Consider the following 27,317-nt stretch of genomic DNA (forward strand, 5'->3'; position numbering starts at 1 on the left):
TATCCACTTTCTAGAATCCTTATAGAGTGATACAGTGTTACAACACAGAAAGAGTCCCTTTAGTCTATCATGTCTGTGCTAGTCATCAAGCACTCATCAACTCATCCCATTTTCCAGCACTTGGCCCGTAGCGTTTTACACTATGATGTTTCAAGTGTTCATCAAAGTACTTAAATTTTGTAATAGTTCCCACCTCTACTACCCTTTAAGGCAGTGATTTCTAGATACCCACCACACTCTGGGTGAAAGAAATTCTCCATAAATCCCTTCTGAACCTGCTGCCCTTATCTTTAATCCATAGTAATTGATCCCTCTATTAAAGAGAAAAATTTATATCCCTTATAATTTTGTACACTTTTATCATTACATCAGTCTTCATTGTGAAACTTGACTATTTTCTTAAATGCCTGCTACTTTTCCTCACCTAATTTTCTGCAAAACTCCTTTCCTGTCCACTCCTGCTAATTTTGCCTCCACTTTTATGGATTTATCTTTACTTAATGTCAGCACAGTTGTGTCAATCCAGATTTCACACTCTCAAACTAAATGTTAAATTCTACCATATTATGGTCACTGTTTCCTCATGGATCTTTTACTCTGAGAGATTTTCTTAAACCTGCCTTATGTCACTTTCCTAAACATTGGTTGGAATAAATAATAAGTTCTTTCTTGTGACTAAATTATTCAAAATATTGTTGAAAAATGTCATTATAGTTCAGCTCTCCCATTGAAAGGAGCATATGGGTACACTCTCAAGTGGTACTGAGACATGAAGAGAACAATCCAATTTCGGAATGTGGTAACCAACAGCAACATTGCAGACGGTGTTCATGGTCCTAGGTTAGGTAGGGGGAAAATCAGCCAGAAACTTTTAACCCTGATTGGAAAATATGCATGCATGTCAACAGCAAGTCAGACCTAAATGAATTACCACACCATTAAGTAACTGGCTTACAGTTTATTTTTTTTCCTGAACACTTGAAGACTTCCTGCAGGTTTGGAAGATGTGTCCTTCTATCCAGACTTAGTAGCTGAACTATTGAGAAGAAATTGGACTGATAAAGATGTGAAAGCAGCACTTGGAGGAAACTTCCTACGAGTCTTTGAGCAAGTGGAAAAGGTGAGCATATATCATTTCAAAAAAGGTCTTTATGACCTTATTTTGAGAAATTTATCTTTAAAATAACCTGCCTTTTATGTTGACCAGCTGAAGCTCAGCATCAGACTTAACTGACTGACCACCTCCCACACTAACCCCAGTAAAACCAAAATAACTTTCACACTCTGCAGTCATTTTATTGACAATGTGGTATAACAGCTTCCACAAGGTGAGTAGGTGTGTGAATCTAACCTACAGATCTATATAACAGCAAACATGCTATTTTCATCACTGCTGCTCTTTTGGACAGAAATTTGTGCCAAAAATTTAGAAGCATTAGCAGTTGATGCATTGTTTTCTTATAGCAATCCAGTAGATCACTTTGACTCATATACCATTAAAATCAATTTGTGCATACACCAAAATAATTAGCAACAAAGTTAAATGTTGCAATGAAAGAGATAAATTATGAATAGAATGATGAATAAGCACCTGTTCATCCTATAGCTGTGAGATGGAATGCTGGGATTAATTGAGATAAAGTTTAAAAAACGGCATTTTTCATTCCCTGTGACATCAACTCCAACAGCTGGTGGATTTTTCCCTTGACTCTCATAAATGTCAGTTTCATTAAGTGGTCAAATAGTGCCTTGAGGACAACAACTCCCACCTTTGCTATGACAATTAGCTTAATGTCAATGTCTGGATCAAAACTATGATAAGATTAGGAATCAAGTGGCTCTTGTTGCATTAGGTTCTAATGTGAGCTCTTCAGGTCTGATACAAGCTCAGATCAGACTGCTTAGTTAATGGTAAACACTGTTTTAAAACTCTAAATGATGTTCTAGCTACAGAGCATTACATTCCATACTGCACAGTCCAACTTCTTCATAGAACATTAATACATGACTACTGAGTTCATAGTGATAACACAGCTTACTTCAGAGTCTCAGCTTCATTAAGCCCTATCTCTATATCTGACCACCTGATCCGCAACAAGTGTCTTTACAGTTTCCAATATTATTAATTAAAATATTTCCCAACATTATTAGCAGAAACACTTAGCCAGATGTATTAACTTCAAGACTGTATATATTTTCAACCCTGTCATCTGCCCCAAAGGTCGACTGTTCACAAATTCAAAGTTTGCAAGTCTCACTGAGTTAGACATTTGAAATGGCCTAGGAGGGCAATGACAGGCAGGAAAGCTGTCTGGAACCAAAAAGAGTAATATTAGTAACAGTATCCCGAAACCCATACCACTGAAAGGAAAGGTTACCAGTGGAATGCCACATCAGGATGAAGACAGATGCTGATCCACAGGGTATCACAGCTACATGATTGATACTAGTTAATTTAGTCTTATTCATGATAAATTTCTGGTGAAAAAATGATCTGACAATGAAAGACTAATTATTGAACTTGCGCCATGGGAAAAGAGCTGGGGAGGATCACAATTAAGCTGCAATAGCAGAACAATGACATCTTAAGTTTCTTGCAATATATTCTTGATTTGTTGATGAAGAGAAAACTTAATAGTTGGGAAGATGATAGTGTGTAGATTCACTTTTTCTAAAGACTTATACAAAGACTACAATGATTTGATGAAGGGGCAGAAAATTGGTTTACACATTTTCTGATAGCACAAAAATAGGTAGGAATGTAAGTTAAGAAAAGTACATAAGGAGGCTATGAAAAGATATGGCTTGGGATGAGAAGACAAAAATGTGTCAAATAAATTATAATGTGGGGAGAATGTGAAGTTGTCCATGTTGGCATGAAAATATAAAAGAAATATATTATCGAAATACTGGAAGATCCAGAGCTGTGAGATACAAAGGGATCGGAGGTGTCTTCACACAGGCATCAAAAAGGTTAGTGTGCATTTACAGCAAGTAATTTGGAACGTGAATGGAAAGTTCTTATTTATTGAGAGGGAGATTCAATGCAGAAGTAGGATGTTTCTGCTCCAGTTATACAGGGCATTTGTGACACCATATCTGGAGTACAAAGCATAGCATTGGCCACCTTATATTAAGGAAGCATTTAAATGGACTGGAGGCAGTTCACAGAAGGTTTACTTGTGGGCTTGTAACTGATGGAGTTTAGAAGAGTAAGAGTTGACTTGATTAAATAAGATCCTCAGGAGTCTTGATAGGGTAGATGTTTCCTTTTATCGGAGAACTTAGAACTAGGGGGTCACTAATTAAAAATTTAAAAATGAGATCAGGCTTTTTTTTTCCCTTTTTAGAGTCATATGTCTTTGAAACTTACTTTCTGAAAAAGTGGTGGAAGCAGAGTTCTTAAGTATTTTTAAGGCAGATTTTTGTCAAACATGGGAGGAAAAGAATACCAAATATGCAGGAATACAGATATGAGGTTTCAATCAGATCTGCCATGAGCTTACCAAAAGAGATGCAGCAAGAATTTTAACTGTGTCAACTATAGTCCAACCAATAGCTGCCCTTTCCCATGCCATTTGAAGTGTTTCTTTTCAAAAGTTGTTTTACTTACATTTCAGTCATGATCTGTGAAAGATGAAAAGGTTTAATATAATGTTTCCTTTTAGCAATGTTCAAGCTCTAAATGATAATAGACTATTTGTGTTAACATATGTATTATATATATATATATATATATATGTTTCTGCTTGTTTTCTAGATTAAATCCAACTCTCCTGGTGCTGATGAGCCCATTCCTTATGAACAGGTTCAGAATGAATGTAGAACTGGCTATGGCTATCAAAATAATGGAACCCCACTGGTGTTATTTCCTCCAGTTATCTCATTAGCTTGCCTAGCATATTATATATTAGTATAAGAGTTAAATAAAGAATGTATGTACCACAGTAACCCTTAAATATTGCAGCTTCCCAAAAAAAAATTTGAATACAAAGAAAAAAATAGAAGCAGAATTTTCATGGGCCTTTTTCCAATTACTCACTGTAGTATTGCCAGAAATTGTGCAAAAACATGTATTAATAAAGATGGATGTCATTTCAGTTTATTTCCCTAAAACATGTCCATCTTTTAGATAATTTTAACGTATTTTCCATTATCTGAATACTTTCAAAGACCGATTTGTATAAAACATGTTTTATTTTTGGCCGGCCATATCTCGTAGTTACTCTGGATGTTGTAATGAGTGAAATGTATAAGTTCCATTGTGCAACACTATATCTCTAATTAACACACACCCATAATTTCTTCACAACAACCAGACAATCTGGCCCTTACTACCCACACAAAGCTTTACTGGTAGCCTCTAAGTATTAGGTTCTGAGGAAGGGTCACTTGACCTGAAATGTTAACTCTGGCTTCTCTCCACAGATTTCCAACAATTTCTAATTTTGTTTCTAAGTATTATAGTTGTACTCATGGAGGACAAGAACAATTTCAGTGATGCATCCTTCCCTCTCTTTTGGATATTAGTGTATGAACTGAAATGTTGCAACAGAACCTGAATTCCAACATTAAAATCAAGGTTGAGATTCTGGATGTAGATTTGCTCGCTGAGCTGGAAGGTTCATTTTCAGACATTTCATCACCACATCTTCAGTGAGTCTCTGGACGAAGTATTGCTGATGATTTCTGCTTTCTATTTATATGTTTAGGTTTCTTTGGGTTGGTGATGTCATTTCCTGTTCTTTTTCTCAGGGGGTGGTAAATCAGGTACAAGTCAATGTGTTTGTTGACAGAGTTCCAGTTGCTTCCAGGAATTCTTGTGCATGTCTCTGTTTGGCTTGTCCTAGGAAGGATATGTTGTCCCAGTCGAAGTGGTATCTTTCCCCATCTGTATCTAAGGATAGTAGTGAGAGAGGGTCATGTTGTTTTGTGGCTAGTTGATGTTCATGCTTCCTGGTGGCTAGTTTTTTGCCTGTTTATCCAATGTAATGTCTGTTACAGTCTTTGTACTGTATTTTGTAAATGACATTAGTTTTGCTTTTTGTCTGTATAGGGTCTTTCAAGTTCATTAACTGCTGTTTTAATGTGTTGGTGGGCTACCATGATGCCAAGGGGTCTGAGTAGTCTGGCAGTCATTTCTGGGATGTCTTTGATGTAGGGGAGAGTGACTAGGGTTTCTGGGTGTGTTTTGTCTGCTTGTTTGAGTTTGTTGCTGAGAAATCTGCGGACTTGTTCATTAGGTACCCATTCTTTTTGAATACACTGTAGAGGTGATTTTCCTCTGCTCTGCGTAGTTCCTCTGTGCTGCAGTGTGTGATTGCTTTTGTAGTTCAATATTTGGTCCCTATGTGGTGTTTTCCTGTAGACACTGGTTTGAAGTTCCCCATTGGCTGTTCACTCTACTGTGACATCTAAGAATGTCAGTTTGTTGTTGTTTTCCTCCTTTTTAAGTGAATTTTATGCCAGTAAGGGTATTATTGATGGTCTTGAAGGTTTTCTCAAATTTGTTTTGTTTAGTGATGACATAGGTGTCATCCACGTTGCGGACCCAAAGTTTGGGTTGGATGGGCGACAGAGCTATTTGTTCATGTCTTTACATTACTGTCTCTGTTAAGAACCCTGATATCGGAGATCCCATGGGTGTTCCGTTGGTTTGTCTGTAGGTCTGAAGATAGTGTCTATTTCATGTTATGTAAATGTCTCTCTAAAGTTTAGCCAAAAATATTGCTTCAAAGACAGAATTATTTCATGACTTGATAATTATGTAAGACGAGCACTATTCAAACAGGCTGTTTGAACCAGTCTATGTTAATCCCCTTTTCCTTCAACTGTCCACTTGATTTATTCTTAAACACTAACATGATCTGTTTCAATCGCTAACAAAAGTAACATACTACACAGTTTCTGTATAAAAGAAAACTTATTCCATGAGTACAACTATAATACTTAGAAACAAAAATAGAAACTGCTGGGAAAGCTCAGCAAGTCTGGTAGCATCTGTGGAGAGGAACCAGAGTTAACGTTTTGGGTCAAGTTACCCTTCCTCAGAACCGAATACTTAGAGATGTAGAGGTGACTTTAATATTTTATAGTCCATTTCCCGATATTTATATTAGTCTTAGGGGGTTCTCATCTTGGCCTCAACTCCACCTTCCAGTCCACTCTTTATTTTCCTTTAACCCATCACCAATTAAAAATTGGTCTGAATCCTCCATAAATGTATTCAATATCCCAACACCCACTACACTCTGAATTCCACAGATTCATAACATTTCTACTTACCTTTGTTATAAATCTGCTAGCCCTTATCCTAAAACTATGACCTCTTGTTTTAGGTTGCCCACATGAGGAAACACCCTTTCAACACTTAATTGGTCAATCCCTTTAGCATCTAAAATCCTCAACTAGATCTTTTCTCATTCATCTAAACTGCACAGAGCACAGACCTAAACTACTCATTCTCTTTTCATAAGACAAATCCCTCATTGCTGGACTCATTCTGGTGAATCTCTGCTGAATTGCCTCTAATGGAACCACATTCCCTTCAAGTAAAACCCGAACATGCAGTAAGGACTCTTGTAACAGAGTTGATCTTCATTTTGTTTCTTTTTTCAATTCCCTTGTGTTGCATCTGGTTGGCTAGGTGTAGCAATTTATGTCTCATTTGAACCCAGCCTTTGTTTCTTCACTACGTCACTATTTTTAATTTGGCTTTTGCATCATGAAATCTTTTGTTTATTTAATCTGCCCTAACCTCCATCCTATCACAGACTTTTCTTTGTTCTTCCTGCCAGATACGTCAATAAAACCTTTACGTTTCTATTTCTCTTCAGCTCTGAAGGAAGGCTGAGTGTGCTACTGGAAAAGGACAGCAGACCAGGCAGCATCTGAGGAGCAGGATGAAAGGCTATTGACCTGCAACATTAACTCTGTTCCTACCCATACATGCTGCCTGAACGATTGAGTCATTTCAGCTTTTATTGCATTATTGTGTGCTGTTAATTTGTTCAGACTATAATACTGCTGTAAAGTGCTCAAGTTTGCAAAAGCAGTTTGGAGCCCTCAGGTGGTAAAAGATTGCATAATATTTTTATTTTAAATATAGGAAGGTGGCAATTTACAAAAATTTCCAAGTTATAAAAGCTTGTACTTAAGAATGAGATCCCATATTAATTGCAAACATTTGCTCATAATTATGAACCGTCATTTTATTCAGGATTCCTGAAGAAGGGCTTATGCCCGAAACGTTGATTCTCCTGCTCCTTGGATGCTGCTTGACCTGCTGTGCTTTTCCAGCAACACATTTTTCAGCTCTAATCTCCAGCATCTGCAGTCCTCACTTTCTCCTATTTAGGAATGGAATCTATTCATAACTCAGAGACTGCCTGCAGCTCAAATAATTTATAAGATGTGGTAGCAGAAATAAACTATTCAACCCATCATGCCTGCTCTGTCAATCAATGGAATCACAGTTTATCTGATAATCTTTAACTCCACAGTCCTATCTTTTCCCCATTACGCTCGATTAACTTAATGAGTAAAACTCTGTGCATTAGAGCCTTGAAAATACATAACAATACAGCCTCAAAAGCCCTTGCAGTAAACACATTCATAGAAACACTATCTTCTGAGAGACAAATTTCTCCTCATCGTTTAAATGAGGAATCCATTAATCCAAGATTATGCCCTCTGGTCCTCGATTCTCCTACAAAGAGAAACAATCCCCACACAATCATATGTATTTGTTTAAGAGTGGCTTTATTCTTCTAAACTTCAATGAGTACAGGCCCAACCTCTCATCAAAGAACATCCCTCCATACCCAGGATCAGCCTTGTGAATTGTTTTTTACTTCCTCCAATGCCAATCTATCTTCCCTTCAATAAGGGGACCAAGACTGCTCACAATATTCTAGGTATCATCCAACTAGCACTGTATAGTTTTAGCAAGACCTCCTTTTTATACTCCCTTTCCTTTGAAAATAAGGCCAACATTCTGTTTGCAAAATACTTTTAACTTTGAAATTGTATGCTATTGTTTTGTAATTTATGCACAAAGATTCCTCTACGCTGCAGCTTTCTGCAGTTTTTCCTCAGTTAAATAATATCAAGCTCCTCTATTCTTCATGCCAAAATGCAAAATTTCCATCTTCCCACATTGTATTCCAACTGCCAAGTTTTTGTACTTTCACTAATCTGACTATATTCCTCTGTAGACTTTGCATTATCCTCACCATGTGTCTTCCCATCTATTTATGTCATCCTAAAACTTGGCAATTTATTTTTGTCATCCAATCATTAATATATATTGTAAATAATTGTGGCTCCAGCACTGATTGCCATCCAATAATGCCACTATAATCCTAATCCTTTGATCAGTTAGCCAATCTATGCTAACATAACACTACATTCTCTTCTTATTAAATTGCCTTATATATGCAGTAGCTTAAAGAACATCTGTTGGAAACCCAAATATATAACAATTACTGCAACCCCAACGCCCCCACCTCCCAAAACACCTTTTCTCCAGCCTACTTGTTACCTCTTTGAGAATTTTGAAAAATCTGACAGGCATGATCTCCTGGTCACGAATTCATGGTGACTCTACTTAATAATACTATGTGTTTCTAAATGCTCTGCCAAAACATCCTTTCTAATAGTCTCTAACATTAGATATTAAGCTAAGAGGCCTGTGGTTCCCTATGTTTTTGTCTCACTCCCTTTTGAATAGGGTTTTATGCTGGTAGTTTTTCAAATCCTCTTGGACCTTTTCAGAATCTCTGGATTCTCCGAAATTATTACCAGTGCACCCCTACCCATATAGTTACTTTTTTTTATTGCAAAAATATGCATTATTCATTAAAGAAATTATCTATAAGTAGACATTAGGGATATCAGCAACCAGGGGTTATAATTTCAAGATTGTCAGCAAGAGAGTGATGAGTGAGATAAGGAGAAACTACTCGAGAGTTGTTAGGATTTGGAAATGCACTGCCTGGGAGAGGGGTGGAACTGGATTCAATAGGAGATTTCAAAATACATATATTTGAAAGTGATGAAGTTAAAGGGCTACAGAGATAGGACTGGAAAGTGGGACGAGTTGAGTAACTCTTTTGGGAGCCAGTACTGGCATAATGGGTCAAACGGCCTCCTGTGATTTTATACAATGGGTTTCAATCCATTCTATCCTGTCTTTGTGGAGAGAAAAAAAAGTACACAAGACATATTGAAATTTGATATCCCACAGAGCTATTGGGTAGTTGCAAAAATAAAGGCATTATTAGCTCATTCAGGGGAAATATTTCCATATGTTTTGAGGCAATGGGGGTCTGAGAACTGAATGGGGCCACATTATACTTTGGCCAAAAGACCTCTGTGTCTTTCCCCACTGTGTTTTTGGCAACTATCTGATGTAGTCCTGCATGGAATGTGCCAGTCTGCAACACTGTGTTGAGGTCAACACTTTGCCTGAAACTTGTTGATATTTCAGCATATGTCAAAAAGTGTCTTTCATTGAGTTGATTGTCCTCTGGGTGCAGTCGATGCTTGTTTTGGTGTGCATCCCATGGAACAGTTGTAGAGTAGAATCTTGTGTCAGAGTGCTTCCTGGGATAAACCTTGACAAAATCACTGCATCTTTCTCCAGACCTTTGCAAAGGCACATTCCAGAAGAAGTTGGGTGACTGCTTCGAAGGCAGTGTGCAGTAGCTGACTTTGCTCAGGGAACCATCGAACAAGAACCAGGCCCTCCTTTTCCCACAGGGTCTTAAAGATGTTACCTGCTGACCATTGTCTGATGGATTTGTGGTCAAAGGTGTATTCTTTGCAAATTTTTCCATGAGGGACAGACAATACAGAACAGTACAACTACTTGGAATGTTCAATGGCAACAAGGCAGGCCCATCCTTCAGTACAGTGACACTTGGTATTTACATACTGAGGGTCTACACACACAGCTTGATGCAGCCACACGCAAAGGTACCATTAGGCTGAGGGCAGTGTTGGGTATGTTCTTTCCTTCTATTGCTAATTGTTGAGAGTAAATTACCACAAGCTACCTTAAATTTAGCTATTCATTAAGAAATCTGACAATCAAATACTGAAACAATTACTTAAACATAACTGCACATAGCAACCAAAATAAGACCCCTCAAGTAAGTTAAGCCTCACAATCCAGCTTGGCTATTACCTGATTAAGGGTGGAATTTATCATCCTTCCTGATGAATTTGGCAAAAATGTCTATGCAACACACAAAAAAGGCAGGGCAGAATGGGGCTCGCACGCTTGCAGTTGCCTTGGTTCTGGGTGGCTAATAGACTACTCCCATCAATGTCTTCTTCCCCTCATTATTCCTTTCCTCTACACACAGATTCTACATCCTTCAATCAAGATCATTTCTTGTTATTATATTTATTACATCCCTTGCTAACAAAGATACCCTGCCACACTTTCCTTCCTGTATATCCAAAAAGTAATATTCCTGAAAAATATTCAGTTTGTAACCACATCTCCATGCCGACTATAAGATCTGTTTGTTCCATTAATTCATTTAATATTTGGAACAAGTGCATTTCATTAAAGAAGCATGTTACCATTATTTTTCCACTTTACCCTGTTTGCTTTTTAAAAATTCTTTCACAGGATGAAGGCATCGCTGGTTATACCAGCATTTATTGCCCATTCCTAATTACCAAGAGAGCAGTTAAGAGTCAACCACATTGCTGTGGGTCGGATGGTAGTTTCCTTCCCTAAAGAACACTGGTGAACCAAATGGGCTTTTCCTGACAATGGTTTCATGGTCATAATTACTTTTAATTCCAGATTTTTTACAATTCAAATTCCAACATCTGCTGTGGCAGGATTTGAACCTGGGTCTCCAGAACATTACCTGTGTCTCTGGATTAATACCACTAAACCATTGCTTCCCTCCTTTTCTAATGTTTGTACAATTTGTCCCTGCCTGTTCCACGTTTTGGATCATTATCTACATAACTTCCTGCAATGCTGCCATGTCCTTTTCCTTTGGTTAGAGACAAAAAAAAACCTGCAGATGCTAGAATCCAAAGAAGACAGGCAGGATACTGGAAGAACACAGCAATCTAATCACCGCTTCAGAATCCTTCTCCATTCCAATTAGTTTCACATGCTCTCTACAGCCCTGTTCTTTGTAAATATTTTTATTGAGAAAAAATCTTTAATTTTTTACAAAATTACAAAATCACTACAAAACAATATAACAACCTTACAACGACAATAAAAGTAAACAAACTACTACTCCAAAAACCACTGAGGAGAAAAAAAATTACAATTCAATAAATAACTAAAAAAAAATTAGACCAAGTTACCAAGTTAAACCAAGGTAAATTAAATTACATTCAGTTAAGTTACAGCACTCAGCGTAATCCCACCAAAGCTCCTCACCACTAGGAACATCAGCAACCAAACCTGTATTTGTTCGGGATTTTTCCTCTCAGGGGCCTCAGGATCACCAGACATAGCCCTCATGACTACACAAAAGGTCCTGACCAATATAGCCGATAAGTCTGCATCTACATAATTCAGAAAGGGCTGCCACATTCGAGAAGACAGTTCTGTTTTCTGGTGCACCATACCATAAGGAAGTCCAGAGGGATGCGCTCCATAAATAATCTACGTCATCTTGAGTGTCCCGGGAATTCCAACAACTACTTCTCCAACAGACCAACATATAACACAAATGAGAGACTTTTCCCCTTGCCCAGAGGGCGCACTCATCCTACCCACTAACCCCTCCATGGCTCCTCCTAGCTAAAGCTGTGCCCTAGCCCCAGACAACACAAAGTAAGAAAAAGTTACACACATCTTATAACAAGAAAGTTAAAGGTTGTCACCCAACCCATCCCATCCATGCTTTAGCTCTCAGCAGTCCTGGTAGAAAAGACATATATAACCATCCCCAAGCCCCGTCCCATACTAAGGGAGAAACACAAAAAGGAAATAATGAGAAAAAAGAACAAAGGATAATGGAAGGGGAGAGGAGAGAAGAGAGAAAAAGAAAAAGAAAAAAAAAACAATTAGGACCCCCATATATATCCAATCTTCAAGATCAGAGACGGTTATAGTGAGTGGTGAACTCAGCAAGGTCAATCACAAAGGGCAACCTCCCATTCATAGAGTCCATCTACCAGGCCCGCTGTCAAAGAAAGGTCGCCAGTATTCTCAAAGATCCATCCCACCCTGGCAGTATTTTTCTCTAACCTCTACCATCGGGAAGATGATACAAAAGCCTGAACACACATACCAGCCGGTTTCGAAATAGTTACTACCCTACTGTTAGAATACTGAATGGACTCTCAAACACTTAGCATTTGCCTGTACTTATGTTTTTGTTTTGTCGCTGTTTACCTATTTACTTATCTATGCTACTTAACTATGTGATCTGCCTGTATTGTTCTCAAGATAAAGCTTTCCACTGTGCCTCAGTACACGTGACAATAAATTCAATATAAGTAAAAACCACGACAACCAGGTAAACTAGGCAAATTACAGAGAAATAAAAAGTAAATATTATTGTCCATATTATTCAAGCCAGTCAGTCTATTTTAAAAAGTATCCAGGAGGCCCTTTGCGTTTTCTGGTGAGTCAAAATTAAACACGGACCCTCCATGGCTGAAATGTAATATTGCCAGATATCTTATGGAATACTGGTTATTCAAGTCCCTCAGCTGCCTTTTCATCTCACCAAAGGCCTTCCTCTTGCGAATCATGAGCACAGAAAAGTCTTAGAAAAGCATAATTCATGATCCTTTGTATATCAGAACCTTTGGATCCTTCCCCAGTGCTCAAGAGGCTTCCAGCACCATTTGTTTATCTCTGTAGTGCTGGAGTCGCACTAGGACCAGGCAGGGGCGCTGCGACTCAGTGGACCTGCTTGATCCGCACCTGGCCTAACTCAACTTCCAGCTTCAAAAATCTTGGGAGCCATTTCTCCAAGAAGCTGATTAGCTGGCCTTCTTCCTCCCATTCCAGAAGCCCCACAGAAGCATCCAATGGCCTCTATTTTCGAGGTCGTTAACCAGTTTTTCCAAGGCCTGTACCTGCTGCTCCAGGGTCTGGACCCAACCCACCGAAGATTATACCGTAGCTTGGGAGGCCGCGGTCTGCTGCTCCACCTCCATGACAAACTGCCCGAGACACTGGATGTCCTAGTCATGCTGCTGTAGCATGACCAAGATCAGTTCCAGCCTGACCCAGGTCTCCTCCATCACTGAATTGATCTCTCGGAGTTTCACAAACTCTGAGACCAGGCTCTGCTCCATAGGTAATTCCCCATGGGCTTTTGTGAGGGTCGGCGCTGTGCTGCGGGCATATCCATTGCTGCAGGGGAGTGATCCTCATGGTCCTTTCCTTTTGGTCATTTTTCCTAACTACTTTAAACTAACACAGAACAATTCTTGGTGGGGGATGAGTCAAAAACTAAATTTCTACGACAATGGGTAATAAGGGAGGATGAGTGCACCACTTTGGGTTCTGGTGCAGAGCTGAGCAGGGCATATCTACTGGGTTATCACCATCTTGAAAGCCCTCTACAGCCCTGTTTATTTGATTGGCCTATGCACTGACCGCAGCAGTTTGAGCCCTTCCCATTAGAACAGCTTCCCAGTATCAGTTCCCATAAACAAAAGTCATTGCATCCACACCAATCTTTCAGTCATGCATTTATCTCCTTGCTTTGTTTAGCCTAACTTTCTCATGGTTCAGTAATCACAAAATTCTTATCTTGAAGTTCCTCCTTTTGTAATTTAGCTATTAACCATAGCTATTTTCACAGAACCTGCTTTATAGTCTTATCAGTGTCATTGATACTAATGTGGATGCCAACTAAATCTCTCCCCTCTCACCACGGTTTCTCAGCCCCAATGAGAAATCCTTAACCTGATGCTTGGGCAGGCAACACAGCGGTTGGGACTCACTCACAGCTTCAGTGAACAGTATCTATTCCCCTAATTATAGTATATTGTAACATCACTATATACCGATTTCCTCCACCTCATTTGTCTGGCTCTGTACAACAGTGCTGTGGTCAGTTCACTCATTCACACAGCTTGCAAGAACCATATAATTTCAGAACTGGAGGTGGCCAAAGCTCCTCAAAAGTTACCCATGGGTTTGCATACCTGCTTCAACTGCAGTCATATCTTCCTCCCTGATTACAGAAGAAATTTACATCATGTAATCTGAGCAGTAAGATGGAAACCTGGACCAAAGTGACCAGGCAACAACCCCCTTCCTGATAAGGCACAATGTCTTCAGTTTGGATTCCAGCTCTTCTGCTCAGATCCTAAGTTCCTCAAGTTGCAAACACTTGCTGCAAATGTTTGCTTTGGCTCAACTTGGTGTCCAGTAGTTCTGACATACAAATGTGAGGTCTTGCACTTTGGAAAAAAGAATAAAAGCACAGACTACTTTCTAAACAGTGAGAAAATTCGTAAAGCCAAAGTACAAAGGGATCTGGGAGTTCTAGTCGAGGATTCTCTAAAGGTCAACATGCAGGTGGAGTCTGTGATTAAGAAAGCGAATGCAATTTTGTCACTTATCTCAAGAGGGTTGGAATATAAAAGCACCGTTGTGCTACTGAGACTTTATAAAGTTCTGGTTAGGGCCTATTTGGAGTATTGTGTCCAGTTTTGTTCCCCACACCTCAGGAAGGACATACTGGCACTGGAACGTGTCCAGCGGAGATTCACACGGATGATCCCTGGAATGGTAGATCTAACATATGAGGAACGGCTGAGCATCCTGGGATTGTATTCATTGGAGTTTAGAAGATTAAGGGGAGACTTAATAGAGAAGTACAAGATAATACATGGCTTGGAAAGGGTGGATGCTAGGAAATTGTTTCCGTTAGGTGAGGAGACTAGGACCCGTGGACACAGCCTTAGAATTAGAGGGGGTCATTTCAGAACAGAAATGCGGAGACATTTCTTCAGCCAGAGAGTGGTGGGCCTGTGGAATTCATTGCCGCAGAGTGCAGTGGAGACCGGGACACTAGATGTCTTCAAGGCAGAGATTGATAGATTCTTGTTGTCTCGGGGAATTAAGGGCTACGGGGAGAATGCGGGTAAGTGGAGTTGAAGTGCCCATCAGCCATGATTGAATGGCGGAGTGGACTCGATGGGCCGAATGGCCTTACTTCCACTCCTATGTCTTATGGTCATACAGCCGATATAACCTGTCCTGCCAGTATTTTATTTATTAATTACTGATGTATCCCTGCAGCTTACACAAAACAATTGCCAGCCTTTCTTACATATCAATATCAATCTTATATTTAACATGCTATCTTTAAGTAATATAAATAAGGTCTAGCCACCTAAGCATAAACCAAAAACCTTACCTTTACTTTAAAGGCTGGAAACACGCACAAATCAACGGTTTTCCCTGCACTCGTGTCATGTTGTGGTTTGTGATTCCACTGCACACCTGATCTCATTGCACATAGGTCTCTTGATCCACACCTTTTAACCTATTACTCTGCAAAGTTTACTATTTACAGTAAGTGTTACTTAAAGCATCCATTTCCCCCTCTGCACATTTCCTCCTTGCAACCAAATTCCAAGATATATTCATTCAACTTCTGTTTTATATGGCAAAATCTCCTCACACTAATTATGCTCCTTCTGGTTCCAAGCTCCGCATCTCTGAAATATTGTGAAATTTAAAACACAGTAATCATTAGCAAGATGCTAATGACTCTCATCCCTTTTTGATGGATCTCAAAGTCACCCACTGTCAACTGATATTAATTCAAAGCTACTTCATACACAAAAAAAAACTCAAGAGTTAGCAGTGTAAATTTAGTTTCACTACAGTACAACTTTTCAAGCTAAAAAGAGGTGATTGTTTATATTGTTTACTTTAGAACAAATTCAGATCCATGTTTATCATTAAAAACATGCCTTTAAGGTAGTCAGATTTCCCATAGGATTACACAGAAGCTGGCAAAATTTGCCACTAAACCATAGAAGGAAATATTAGTGCAAGTGACCAAACACTTGATCAAAGGGCAAGATTTTAAGCAGTATCTTGAAAATTAATGGTAGTTAGGAGACTACAGAGCTTAAGGTCAAGGCAACTAAAGGGACAACCAATAGTGATGATACAATATTGTGTATTATACCGACAGAACCTTTGCAAGAGATATTGCTGGAGTGCCTCATTGGTAAGACAGCATCAATAAATGGTGATGGGCTCAAAGCTGTGCTCATTATAAATGTGAAATCTGCATTTGAAAAGGTTCACCAGGAGTACATGTCGCTATAAAATTTATATAACAGCAAATTGTATTTAATAATTAAAAACAAATTGCTGGAGAAACTCAGCAGGTTTAGCAGCATTTGTAGGAAGAAAGCAGTTACCTTTTTAAGTCCAGTAACTCTTCATCAGAACTCTTCATCAGTTGCTAAGAAGGGGGCAAGGGGAGGTGGTGGGTGAGTGGATAGATGGAAAAGGAGCCCAGAGACAGACAGATATGAAAAGGATAGGTAAACAAGGAAATAATGGATAGCAGGCCAGTATAGAAGAAAAACTGAAATAAGACAGAAGAGCTGTTTTGTATTAAATAACAAAACTGAGAAATTTGGAAAGAAAATAGTTGAGCATCTAAGTTTCAGCAGTAAAAGTTAAAAAACGTTTTATGCAAAACTGAGCATTGCAACACATATCAGCAGAGAGCTTTAATTATAGGACAAGTTTATATTTGCAACACGTTATCATTGTTGACAATAATTTCTTGTAAAGACATCTTTTTATTTGTACTGTTTTAAATTGTGGACTGAAATAAGTTAAGAATGGTTTTAAAATGAGGAATGGTAAGGATTGCTGTCTGGCTTGAAAGTAAATTGATACCCATTATGATACTCATGGTTTGCATAACTGTGGCTTATTGCAGTGGTTGCGGACAAACTGGAGCCAAAAGGGTTGTTTACAAATGCAGCTTCAAATCGACAAGTAATGAATTGGTTTGTGGTTGTGACAGGTAAATTGGAGAATTCTTTATATTTTAAAAGATGTTCAGCTTTTGTAATATCTTCAGGAATAGCAAAGCTTAATTTCCACCACAGTACCCCAGCAAGATGTAACACAGCAAAATATATTAAAGTCCAGTTAACCTGCTCCTCTGGATTGGACTAAATTTAATTATTTCCTTTAATCAACTGAACTTAGTATCTCCATTGTGAAAAGAAGAAAGCAGTCAACAAAATTATAGTTAACAATTTATGTAAAGACAACCTGATAACAGTTTCTTTTTAATTACAGTAATTCAAACATAACAAAATGGGGTTCAATGCCCTCTAATTGAAATATGCAAATTACCTATGAATGAACCTCATACAGAGATTCCTGCAGATAATCCTGTCTCCAGATGTAAACAAATTGGATTTCGGGATTTTCAATAGTCAAATCTAATAAATTACCCTATGATCTGAAACTTCATTATAATTTAAAAGCAAAGGAACAGGCTCACTCCTCAGTAGCATTTTCAAAAGAAAGTGCTCCTGTGTACAATTATTACAATTCTGAACCAATAATCTGCTAGGTTTACAAATGATACCAACTTGCAAGCATCCTGTTCCATGAAACCTTGTTGAATTCACTTAATTTCCTCATCAAAACTGGGTGTTGTGTATTTCCTTGTGAAGATATCACAGGAATCTGGTTTGTAAAGAGTGATCCATGTTACTAATCCTCTCAGTTTGAGAACAATTGTCTTTAATATGATTGACAAAATGAGTTATGTTAGACTGTCCTCGTTCCGAAGATATTCGCCAACATCAGCCTGGTGAAATACAACAATTGCCATAGGGTCTACTCTCCGGCAATCCTGTGTTGATTTTGCAGCAACTCCAAAGCCCTTCAGAAATAAGTCAAGAATGTTTTAAAAGCTGTACATTATATAACTTAACCGTACCTTCAGAATCCTTAAAAAACCAGAACAAAGGATAAACAACAAATGTCAACATTTTGATTCATAATACAGTCTAGAAGACAATTTGCATTACAAAAAGTATTAAACGTATTAAAAGTATTATTGAGACCCGTTACTATTTTTCTTTTATTTTTATGATATTTCATTTGGAACTGAGAGTTGAAATTGAGAATTGAACAGGAGCTATTTTTTGAAAAAGAACACAGATTTTAATATGTGGAACTGGCCTGGAAAGCAGATTAATTACTGCTCAAAGGACACTATAGATGATTCGACACAGGTGTTGCAATGGTCAGATTCACAGCTGGTTGGTTGTTGGTCAATCAAGGGAGGTCCTAACATAGAAAATATTGAACAAAAAAAATAGTAAACTAAGATTGAACTGGCTCTGCCTAGGTTTTGAACAGCTTCCAGAAGGTGCTTTTATTACAATCTCTCTTTGATTTCAATCCCATTATCAACTTGGGAGAGAATCCCAGCTTGCATGAGGTGGCTGAATAATTTTGGAAGACTACTGAAGCTGTTTGCATTGACCTAGATCTCTGACCTTGTAACTCAAGTATGATATACAGTCAGTGGGAAAGTCAGGGTTTATGATCAAGGAATATTGGGCTTAGACTGGAGATAATAATTTGTGTTCTGCTAGAATTACATACTAAATAATAAGTTGTTAATTTGTATTTAAGTTTAAAATTGGTATACACAATCCATTATTTGTATAGTCTACTTGGAAACACCTGAGCAATTTTGAGGGTCATTGACGGTTTAAAGTTCACTCTTATGAATTTAGTGAGTGAGTTAGATTTAGTTTGGCTTGTTATTTTTGTGTAAAATACTTTTCTCAGTGTTGTTATGTTACAGTCTGTTAAACCTGAAGGGATAAATTAGAACAAAAAGAATTGATTTCGGGTCATATGGGATAGGGCAGCTGTAATGAAGCCTACTCATAACAGATGTAAATTGCCAGACTTTAGCTTGCAAACTAAGTATTTGAAAATTAATGTTAAATGTCATCACATCTGTCAAAATAGACTAAAACTTGGTATATCATGGTCAGAATTTGTCTAGTTAAGCTCTATGTCCAAATACATGTCTGCCCAAGTGACAGAACCTCCAAAGTCATGAAGGGAGACTTCAAATCACCTCAAGCAAAACAAGGATCAAACCACGTGCTACTGATTCCAATCTAATCCACAGATGCCCAGCAAGCTGTTGCCCACCCTGTTTAAAATCCAGAATTTATGGCTCAGAAATACGGATGCCTCCCACAGTCCCTCAAGACCGCCCCTTTGTCTAATTTATCCCTTCCAGCAGAATGGTTATGTCTCAACAGTTAATAAAGGGCAAACAATCCTTTCACTTACCAAAGGAATGTCTGCCATGGAGTAAACCACTACACCTTGGTACTGAGTTGTATTTTCAGTAATTCGACCCAAGCCAGATTTCAATATATGATTTCCATAAAGAAAAGATTGTTCTGTTCCAGGTTTCACCCACACTTTGTACTGAAATTTAAAAAAAAATTATTACCTTATATATCTGAATATTAAAATATACTACACAAGTTAACTTTGAAGACACATTCTAATATTTAGGAAACATAGATCCAACCTTATCCATAATAAAAGAGCATTAAATTCAGTCATGGTGACATACCTACCAGATCATTGAACAATACATCACCTACCTTGGCATAAGGAGCAAGATAGTCGAGTGCTGTAATGTGAAGTCGGAATTTTAAAGTTTTAGTGAATTTTCCAAAGCAGGTTCCGAATGAAACAAGTTTATCTCGAGAAATGTTTGTTGCCAACTTCAGGATTTTCTCACTACAAGATACAGTAAAACAAATTTCAGCTATATCAAATGTATTATTTTATAACAATGCCATTTCCAGTTAGTAGTGTACAAAAAACTTTACGACACATAATCATAGCTATTATGTAATACACTTTCACAAAACTCACTCAAATTCTTTAATCCTCCCTTCATACTAAGAATTTTCCCGAACTTCCTCAACCTTCAGTATACTTCAGATTAAGTTTCTGCCTTATTCAAAACCAGATCATAGGTTTAAAAACTTGTTGCCTTTCTTACCTTACGTAATAAACACGATCATTGTGTAAACGGAAGCAGTAGGTTCCATCAGGCCGATCCACCAGTAACTTTATATTCTCTCCAATACTAAAAATAGTAAAAGATAAAATAAGGGTTAGCGAGTTTTGAGACAATTTGTAGCTCAGGTTGAGGTTCTGGATGTAGGTTTGCTCATTGAGCTGGAAGGTTCATTTTCAGATGTTTCGACAACTCACTAGGTAACACCATCAGTGAGCCTCCAGACAAAGCACTGCTGGTGATTCCTGCCTTCTTTTTATATGTTTGGGTTTCTTTAGGTTGGTGATGTCATTTCCTGTGAAGTCATTTCCTGTGAAGTCATTCCCTGTTCTTTTTCTCAGGGAGAGGTAAATCAGATACAATTCAGTGTGTTTTCTGATGGAGTTCCGGAGGAATGCCATGCTTCTAGGAATTCTCGTGTGTGGCTTTGTTTGGCTTGTCTGAGGATGGATGTGTTGTTGCAGTCAGAGTGATGTCCTTCCTCACCTTTATGTAAGGATACTAGTGAGAGAGGGTCATGTTGTTTTGTGGCTAGTTGATATTCATGCATCCTGATGGCTAGTTTTTTGCCTGTTGTCCAATTTATGTTTGTTACAGTTCTTGCACGGTATTTTTTAAAGACATTAGTTTTGTTTGTTGTCTGTATAAGGTCTTTCAAGATCATTAGCTGCTGTTTTAGTGTGTTGGTGGGTTTGTGGGCTACCATGATGCCAAGGGGTCGGAGCAGTCTGGCAGTCATTTCAGAGATGCCTTTGATGTAGGGGAGAGTGGCTAGGGTTTCTGGACGTGTTTTGTCTGCTTGTTTGAATTTGTTGCTAAGAAATCTGTGAAAACTATGTTTAATGGGTACCCGTTCTTTTTGAATACACTGTATAGATGATTTTCTTCTGCCCTGCGTAGGTCCTCTGCGCTACAGTGTGTGGTGGTTCATTGGAATAATGTTCTGATGCAGCTTCATTTGTGGATGTTGGGGTGATTGCTTCTGTAGTTCAATAGTTGGTCCGTAGGTGTTGTTTTCCTGTAGACACTGGTTTGAAGTTCCCCCATTGGCTGTTTGATCTACTGTAACATTTAGGAATGTCAGTTTGTTGTTGTTTTCCTCCTCTTTAGTGAATTTTATGCTAGTAAGGGTATTACTGATAGTGTTGAAAGTTTCCTCTAATTTGTTTCGTTTAGTGATGCCATAGTGTCATCCACATAGTGGACCCAAAGTTTGGGTTGGATGGTCATCAGAGCTATTTGTTCAATATCAGGGCTCTTGGCAGAGAGTGCAGGTCAGGCAGCATCCAAGGAACAGGAGAATCGATGTTTCAGGCATAAGCCCTTCTTCAGGAATGAGGAAAGTGTGTCCAGCAGGCTAAAATAAAAGGTAGGGAGGAGGGACTTGGGGGAGGGGCGTTGGAAATGCGATAGGTGGAAGGAGGTCAAGGTGAGGGTGATAGGCTGGAGTTGGGTGGGGGCGGAGGTATCAGGAAGAAGATTGCAGGTTAGGAAGGCGGTGCTGAGTTCGAGGGATTTGACTGAGACAAGGTGGGGGGAGGGGAAATGAGGAAACTGGAGAAATCGGAGTTCATCCCTTGCGGTTGGAGGGTTCCTAGGCAGAAGATGAGGCGCTCTTCCTCCTACCGTCGTGTTGCTATTGTCTGGCGATGGAGGAGTCCAAGGACCTGCATGTCCTTGGTGGAGTGGGAGGGGGAGTTGAAGTGTTGAGCCATGGGGTGGTTGGTTTGGTTGGTCCGGGTGTCCTAGAGGCGTTCTCTGAAACGTTCCGCAAGTAGGCGGCCTGTCTCCCCAATATAGAGGAGGTCACATTGGGTGCAGCGGATGCAATAAATGATGTGTTTGGAGGTGCAGGTGAATTTGTGGCGGATATGGAAGTATCCCTTGGTGCCTTGGAGGGAAGTGAGGCGGGAGGTGTGGGCGCAAGTTTTGCATTTCTTGGGGTTGCAGGGGAAGATGCCGGGAGTAGAGTTGGGTTGGTGGGGGGTGTGGACCTGACAACGGTTGGAGGAAGAGCACCTCATCTTCCGCCTAGGAACCCTCCAACCACAAGGGATGAACTCAGATTTCTCCAGTTTCCTCATTTCCCCTCCTCCACCTTGTCTCAGTCAAATCCCTCGAATTCAGCACTGCCTTCCTAACCTGCAATCTTCATCCTGACCTCTCCGCCCCCATCCCACTCCGGCCTATCACCCTCATCTTGACCTCCTTCCACCTATCGCATTTCCAATGTCCCTCCCCCAAGTCCCTTCTCCCTACCTTTTATCTTAACCTGGTGGACACACTTTCCTCATTCCTGAAGAAGGGCTTATGCCGGAAACGTCGATTCTCCTCTTCCTTGGATGCTGCCTGACCAGCTGCGCTTTTCCAGCAACACATTTTCAGCTCTGATCTCCAGCATCTGCAGTCCTCACTTTCTCCTCTTGGCAGAGAGTAATGTCATCAATAAACGAAACAAATTAGAGGAAACCTTCAAGACTACTAGTAATACCTTTTCTGGCATAAGATTCACCAAAGTGGAGGTAAACAACAACAAACTGCCATTCCTCGATGTCACAGTAGAGCGAACAGTCAGTGGGGATCTTCAAACCAGCGTCTACAGGAAAACAACACCTACGGACCAAATATTGAACTACAGAAGCAATCATCCCAACATCCACAAACGAAGCTGCATCAGAACTTATTCCAATGAGCCACCACACAATGTAGCACAAAGGAACTACGCAGAACAGAAGAAAATCATCTATACAGTGTATTCAAAAAGAATGGGTACCCAATGTGCACAGATTTCTCAGCAACAAACCCAAACAAGCAGACAAAATGCATCCAGAAACCCTAGCCACTCTCCCCTGCATCAAAGGCATCTCTGAAATGACTGCCAGACTACTCAGACCCCTCGGCATTATGGTAGCCCACAAACCCACCAACAGCAGCGAATGAACTTGAAAGACCCTATACAGACAACAAGCAAAGTACCGTGCAAGGACTGTAACAAAACACTACATTGGACAACAAGCAAAAAACTAGTCACCAGGATGCATGAACATCAACTAGCCACAAAACGACATGACCCTCCCTCACTAGTATCCTTACGTAGAGATGAGGAAGGACACCACTTCGACTGGGACAACACAGCCATCCTAGGATAAGCCAAACAGAGACATGCACATGAATTCCTAGAAGCATGGCATTCCAACTGAAACTCTATCAACAAACATATTTGACTTGGACCCGATTTACCACCCTCTGAGAAAAAGAATAGGAAATGACATCACCACAGGATATGTTATCACCAACCCAAAGAAACCCAAACATATAAACAGAAAGCAGGAATTATCAGCAGTGCTTCATCTGGAGGCTCACCGAAGATGTTAACAGTATGGTGACGAAACATCTAAAAATGAACCTTCCATCTCAGCGAACAAACCTACATGCATAAAATAAGGGTAGAGCTTGAAATGATTTCTTACTTATGTGTCCCAAAGTTGGTGTTCAGTTTAACAAACGGTACTTAGAAGATTAATACAAAAGCAAAACAATGGAGATGCTGGAAATCTGAAATAAAAATTCACTGGGTCAGACTGCATTAAAAACCTGATGAAACGTCACTTGATCCGATACTTTAACTTTATTTCTCTCCACAAATGTTGCCTGACCTTGTGAAATTTTCCAGTTTTTACATACCAAAGATATTCATATGATAACTAACACTTTGTCCTGAAATTTAGCTGCCTTGTAAAGTGGTTAAGTTACCAAGAACTTGCAAGCTTTCTCACTAATAACTACAAGCAACTTAGGACCAATGGAATCATGCTAAAGAAAACCATTAATAACTTTTAAGTTGGGAAAGATTTAGAAAAGCACACATCAATTCCAACCCAAAACAATACTGCACTCAAGTGTTTAATTCAAGGCTTAGTGCTTCCAGTTGAGAAGCAGAGGGCACCAAATTATATTGGGTACATGGACAGGATTTTCAAGTAACATTCAATTTTCTATCACGTTGCAAATTAAGTGATCTGTTCATCAACATGAATGCATCTTGGCCCTGTGACAGGAACTGTTTTCTTATTTCAAGATTTTCAAAATTAGCTACTCCGAGATCAGATACCATTGTTAGATAGAGCATAAATATCTCTACATTGCCCAACCAATGTGCCTCAGTCCCAACTAAAAAAAAGTGCCATAACAATAAATATATAATAAACCAGAAATGCAAGTTTATTTTACATAAAGAGCTGCATGACCTTACAGCAACCTGACAATGATGTCAAAGAGCTGTACATCACCAACTACAAATAACACAGAGTAGGGAAAGTTAAAACTGAAACTACTACTAGAATGACTCTTGGGAGCACATGAACACATGAAGTTAGATTAATCCTTGCTGTAAGATCAGAGCCTAAATCTAGATTTACCTACAGCCACATTTAGTATGAAAGTATAATAAATGGTATCATTTTGAAGTCTAAGCCTGATAACTAAGTTTTGTTTTTGCCTTCTGCCCGACCAGTTTGTCTTGGACCCAAATTCTTAGCTACATTGTTAAAATTCCAAAAGCGATTCAGAATTGGACATGACTGCACTATGAGTTTTGTGTGTGTGTAGATAATAACTACATTTATACAGACTCTGGAAGACTAGGCCCAACAGGCAGCCTTTCTGGCTTCAACCAATTGCTGTTTACCCACACTGTTCCCACCCCACCCCCAAAACCTGTAACAAGCACCGAGAGACAGAGAGACCCAGAGGTAAAAACAATAACTGCAGAAGCTGGAAACGAAAATCTGGATTAGTGGTGCTGGAAGAGCATAGCAGTTCAGGCAGCATCCAACGAGCAGCGAAATCGACATTTCGGGCAAGAGCCCTTCATCAGGAATAAAGGCAGTGAGCCTGAAGCATGGAGAGATAAGCTAGAGGAGGGTGGGGGTGGGGAGAGAGTAGCATAGAGTACAATGGGTGAGTGGGGGAGGAGATGAAGGTGATAGGTCAGGGAGGGGAGGGTGGAGTGGATAGGTGGAAAAGGAGCTAGGCAGGTCGGACAAGTCAAGGGGACAGGGCTGAACTGGAAGTTTGAAACTAGGATGAGGTGGGGGAAGGGGAAATGAGGAAGCTGTTGAAGTCCACATTGATGCCCTGGGGTTGAAGTGTTCTGAGGTGGAAGATGAGGAGTTCTTCCTCCAGGCGTCCGGTGGTGAGGGAGCGGCAGTGAAAGAGGCCCAGGACCTCCATGGGTCCTCCGTTTTTTTCCTCTCCAGACGTCCCCAACAGTACCCCTCCACTGACACACTCATTTGTTTGGCCGAACTGGTCCTCATCCTTAACAATTTCTCCTTTGAATCCTCCCACTTCCTCCAGACCAAAGGGGTAGACATGGGCACATGTATGGGCCCCAGCTATGCCTGTCTCTTTGCTGGCTATGTAGGACAGTTGATCTTCCGTAATTATACCGGCACCACTACGCACCTCTTCCTCCGCTACATTGATGACTGCATTGACGCCACCTCGTGCTCCCGCGAGGAGGTTGAGCAATTCATCAACTTCACCAACACATTCCACCCTGACCTTAAATTTACCTGGACCATCTCTGACACCTCCCTTCCCTTCCTGGACCTCTCCACTCCTTTAGTGACGACCGACTTGACACTGACATTTTTTACAAACCCACCGACTCCCATAGCTACCTGGATTACACCTCTTCCCACCCTATCTCTTGCAAAAATGCCATCCCGTATTCCCAATTTCTCCACCTCCACCGTATCTGCTCCCAGGAGGACCAGTTCCACCATAGAACACACCAGATGGCCTCCTTCTTTAGAGACCGCAATTTCCCTTCCCACGTGGTTAAAGATGCCTTCCAATGCATCTCGTCCACATCCCGCACCTCCGCCCTCAGACCCCACCCCTCCAACCGTAACAAGGACAGAACGTCCCTGGTGCTCACCTTCCACCCTACAAACCTTCGCATAAACCAAATCATCCGCCGACATTTCCACCACCTCCAAAAAGACACCACCACCAGGGATATATTTCCCTCCCCACCCCTTTCCACCTTCCACAAAGACCGTTCCCTCCGTGACTACCTGGTCAGGTCCACACCCCCCCTACGGCCCTCCCATTCTGGCACTTGCCCCTGCCACCGCAGGAACTGTAAAACCTGTGCCCACACCTCCTCCCTCACCTCTATCCAAGGCCCTAAAGAAGCCTTCCACATCCATCAAAGTTTTACTTGCACATCCACTAATATCAATTATTGTATCTGTTGCTCCCGATGTGGTCTCCTCTACACTGGGGAGACTGGGTGCCTCCTAGCAGAGCGCTTTAGGGCACATCTCCGGGATACCCGCACCAATCAACCACACCGCCCCGTGGCCCAACATTTCAACTCACCCCTCCCACTCTGCCGAGGACATGGAGGCCCTGGGCCTCCTTCACCACCGCTCCCTCACCACCAGACGCCTGGAGGAAGAACGCCTCATCTTCCGCCTCGGAACACTTCAACCCCAGGGCATCAATGTGGACTTCAACAGCTTCCTCATTTCCCCTTCCCCCACCTCACCCTAGTTCTAAACGTCCAGCTCAGCACTGTCCCCATGACTTATCCAACCTGCCTATCTCCTTTTCCACCTATCCACTCCACCCTCTCCTCCCTGACCTATCACCTTCATCCCCTCCCCCACTCACCCATTGTACTCTATGCTACTCTCTCCCCACCCCCACCCTCCTCTAGCTTATCTCTCCACGCTTCAGGCTCACTGCCTTTATTCCTGATGAAGGGCTTTTGCCCGAAACGTTGATTTTACTGCTCCTTGGATGCTGCCTGAACTGCCGTGCTCTTCCAGCACCACTAATCCAGAGACTGACCCTCCTCCACCTGCCGCCCTCAGTTTCACCGAGACCGAGAGACACCCAGAAACAACACAGCGATTCCCAACAGCACCGGGACACTCGGATACGGTACAGCACCGCGCCAGCCTCACTATTTGGAGAGTTTCTCAAAAAGGAGCCGGGTCTCCTCATCCGTTAACGGCCGCATTGCCAGAGCCACGCGCTCAACCGGAACCGGAACCGGAACTGACCGTAACCGGGGCAACGACACAGAGCCGACCTCCCCTCATCACCAAAATCTTCCAGACATTAACTTCACCTTGATTCGTCATCTTGGGGGTGGGGAATAACATCTTTAATTTGAAAGGTCGGTACTGCATATTACCGCTTTCTCAAACTATTGTTCAC

At 40.5% G+C, this 27,317-nt stretch overlaps 2 protein-coding genes across 2 annotated transcripts in view; one reads left to right on the forward strand and one right to left on the reverse strand.

Annotated features, from left to right (window-relative positions):
- Window positions 1–4,355, forward strand: part of dpep1 (dipeptidase 1) — a 44,502-nt gene extending 40,147 nt beyond the window's left edge. The window contains exons 9-10 of the mRNA XM_072595680.1: window positions 985–1,120; window positions 3,761–4,355. Coding sequence (XP_072451781.1) covers window positions 985–1,120; window positions 3,761–3,919 — 295 coding nt within the window. The 3' untranslated portion in view covers window positions 3,920–4,355. The remainder of the gene's footprint in view (window positions 1–984; window positions 1,121–3,760) is intronic.
- Window positions 4,356–17,243: 12,888 nt separating this feature from the next.
- On the reverse strand, window positions 17,244–27,156 carry nip7 (NIP7 nucleolar pre-rRNA processing protein). The gene is made up of 5 exons (XM_072596101.1): window positions 27,062–27,156; window positions 20,064–20,150; window positions 19,657–19,795; window positions 19,334–19,474; window positions 17,244–17,894 (listed from the first exon to the last, which is right to left on the reverse strand). The coding sequence occupies exons 1-5, from the start codon at window positions 27,115–27,117 to the stop codon at window positions 17,775–17,777; spliced, it is 543 nt and encodes a 180-aa protein (XP_072452202.1). The 5' UTR covers window positions 27,118–27,156; the 3' UTR covers window positions 17,244–17,774.
- Between the last annotated feature and the right edge of the window lie 161 nt (window positions 27,157–27,317).

Source organism: Chiloscyllium punctatum, chromosome 26 (assembly GCF_047496795.1).
Source record: "Chiloscyllium punctatum isolate Juve2018m chromosome 26, sChiPun1.3, whole genome shotgun sequence".
Taxonomy (NCBI): Eukaryota; Metazoa; Chordata; class Chondrichthyes; order Orectolobiformes; family Hemiscylliidae; genus Chiloscyllium; species Chiloscyllium punctatum.

Excerpts from the sequence above, each read along its gene's own strand:
- nip7 (XM_072596101.1), bottom strand. The coding sequence starts at position 27,117 with ATGCGGCCGTTAACGGATGAGGAGACCCGGCTCCTTTTTGAGAAACTC. Across the intron at positions 20,151-27,061 it reads TTTGAGAAACTCTCCAAATA|TATTGGAGAGAATATAAAGT; the intron begins GTGAGGCTGGCG and ends TACTATTTTTAG. Across the intron at positions 17,895-19,333 it reads CCATGGCAGACATTCCTTTG|GGCTTTGGAGTTGCTGCAAA; the intron begins GTAAGTGAAAGG and ends TTATTTCTGAAG.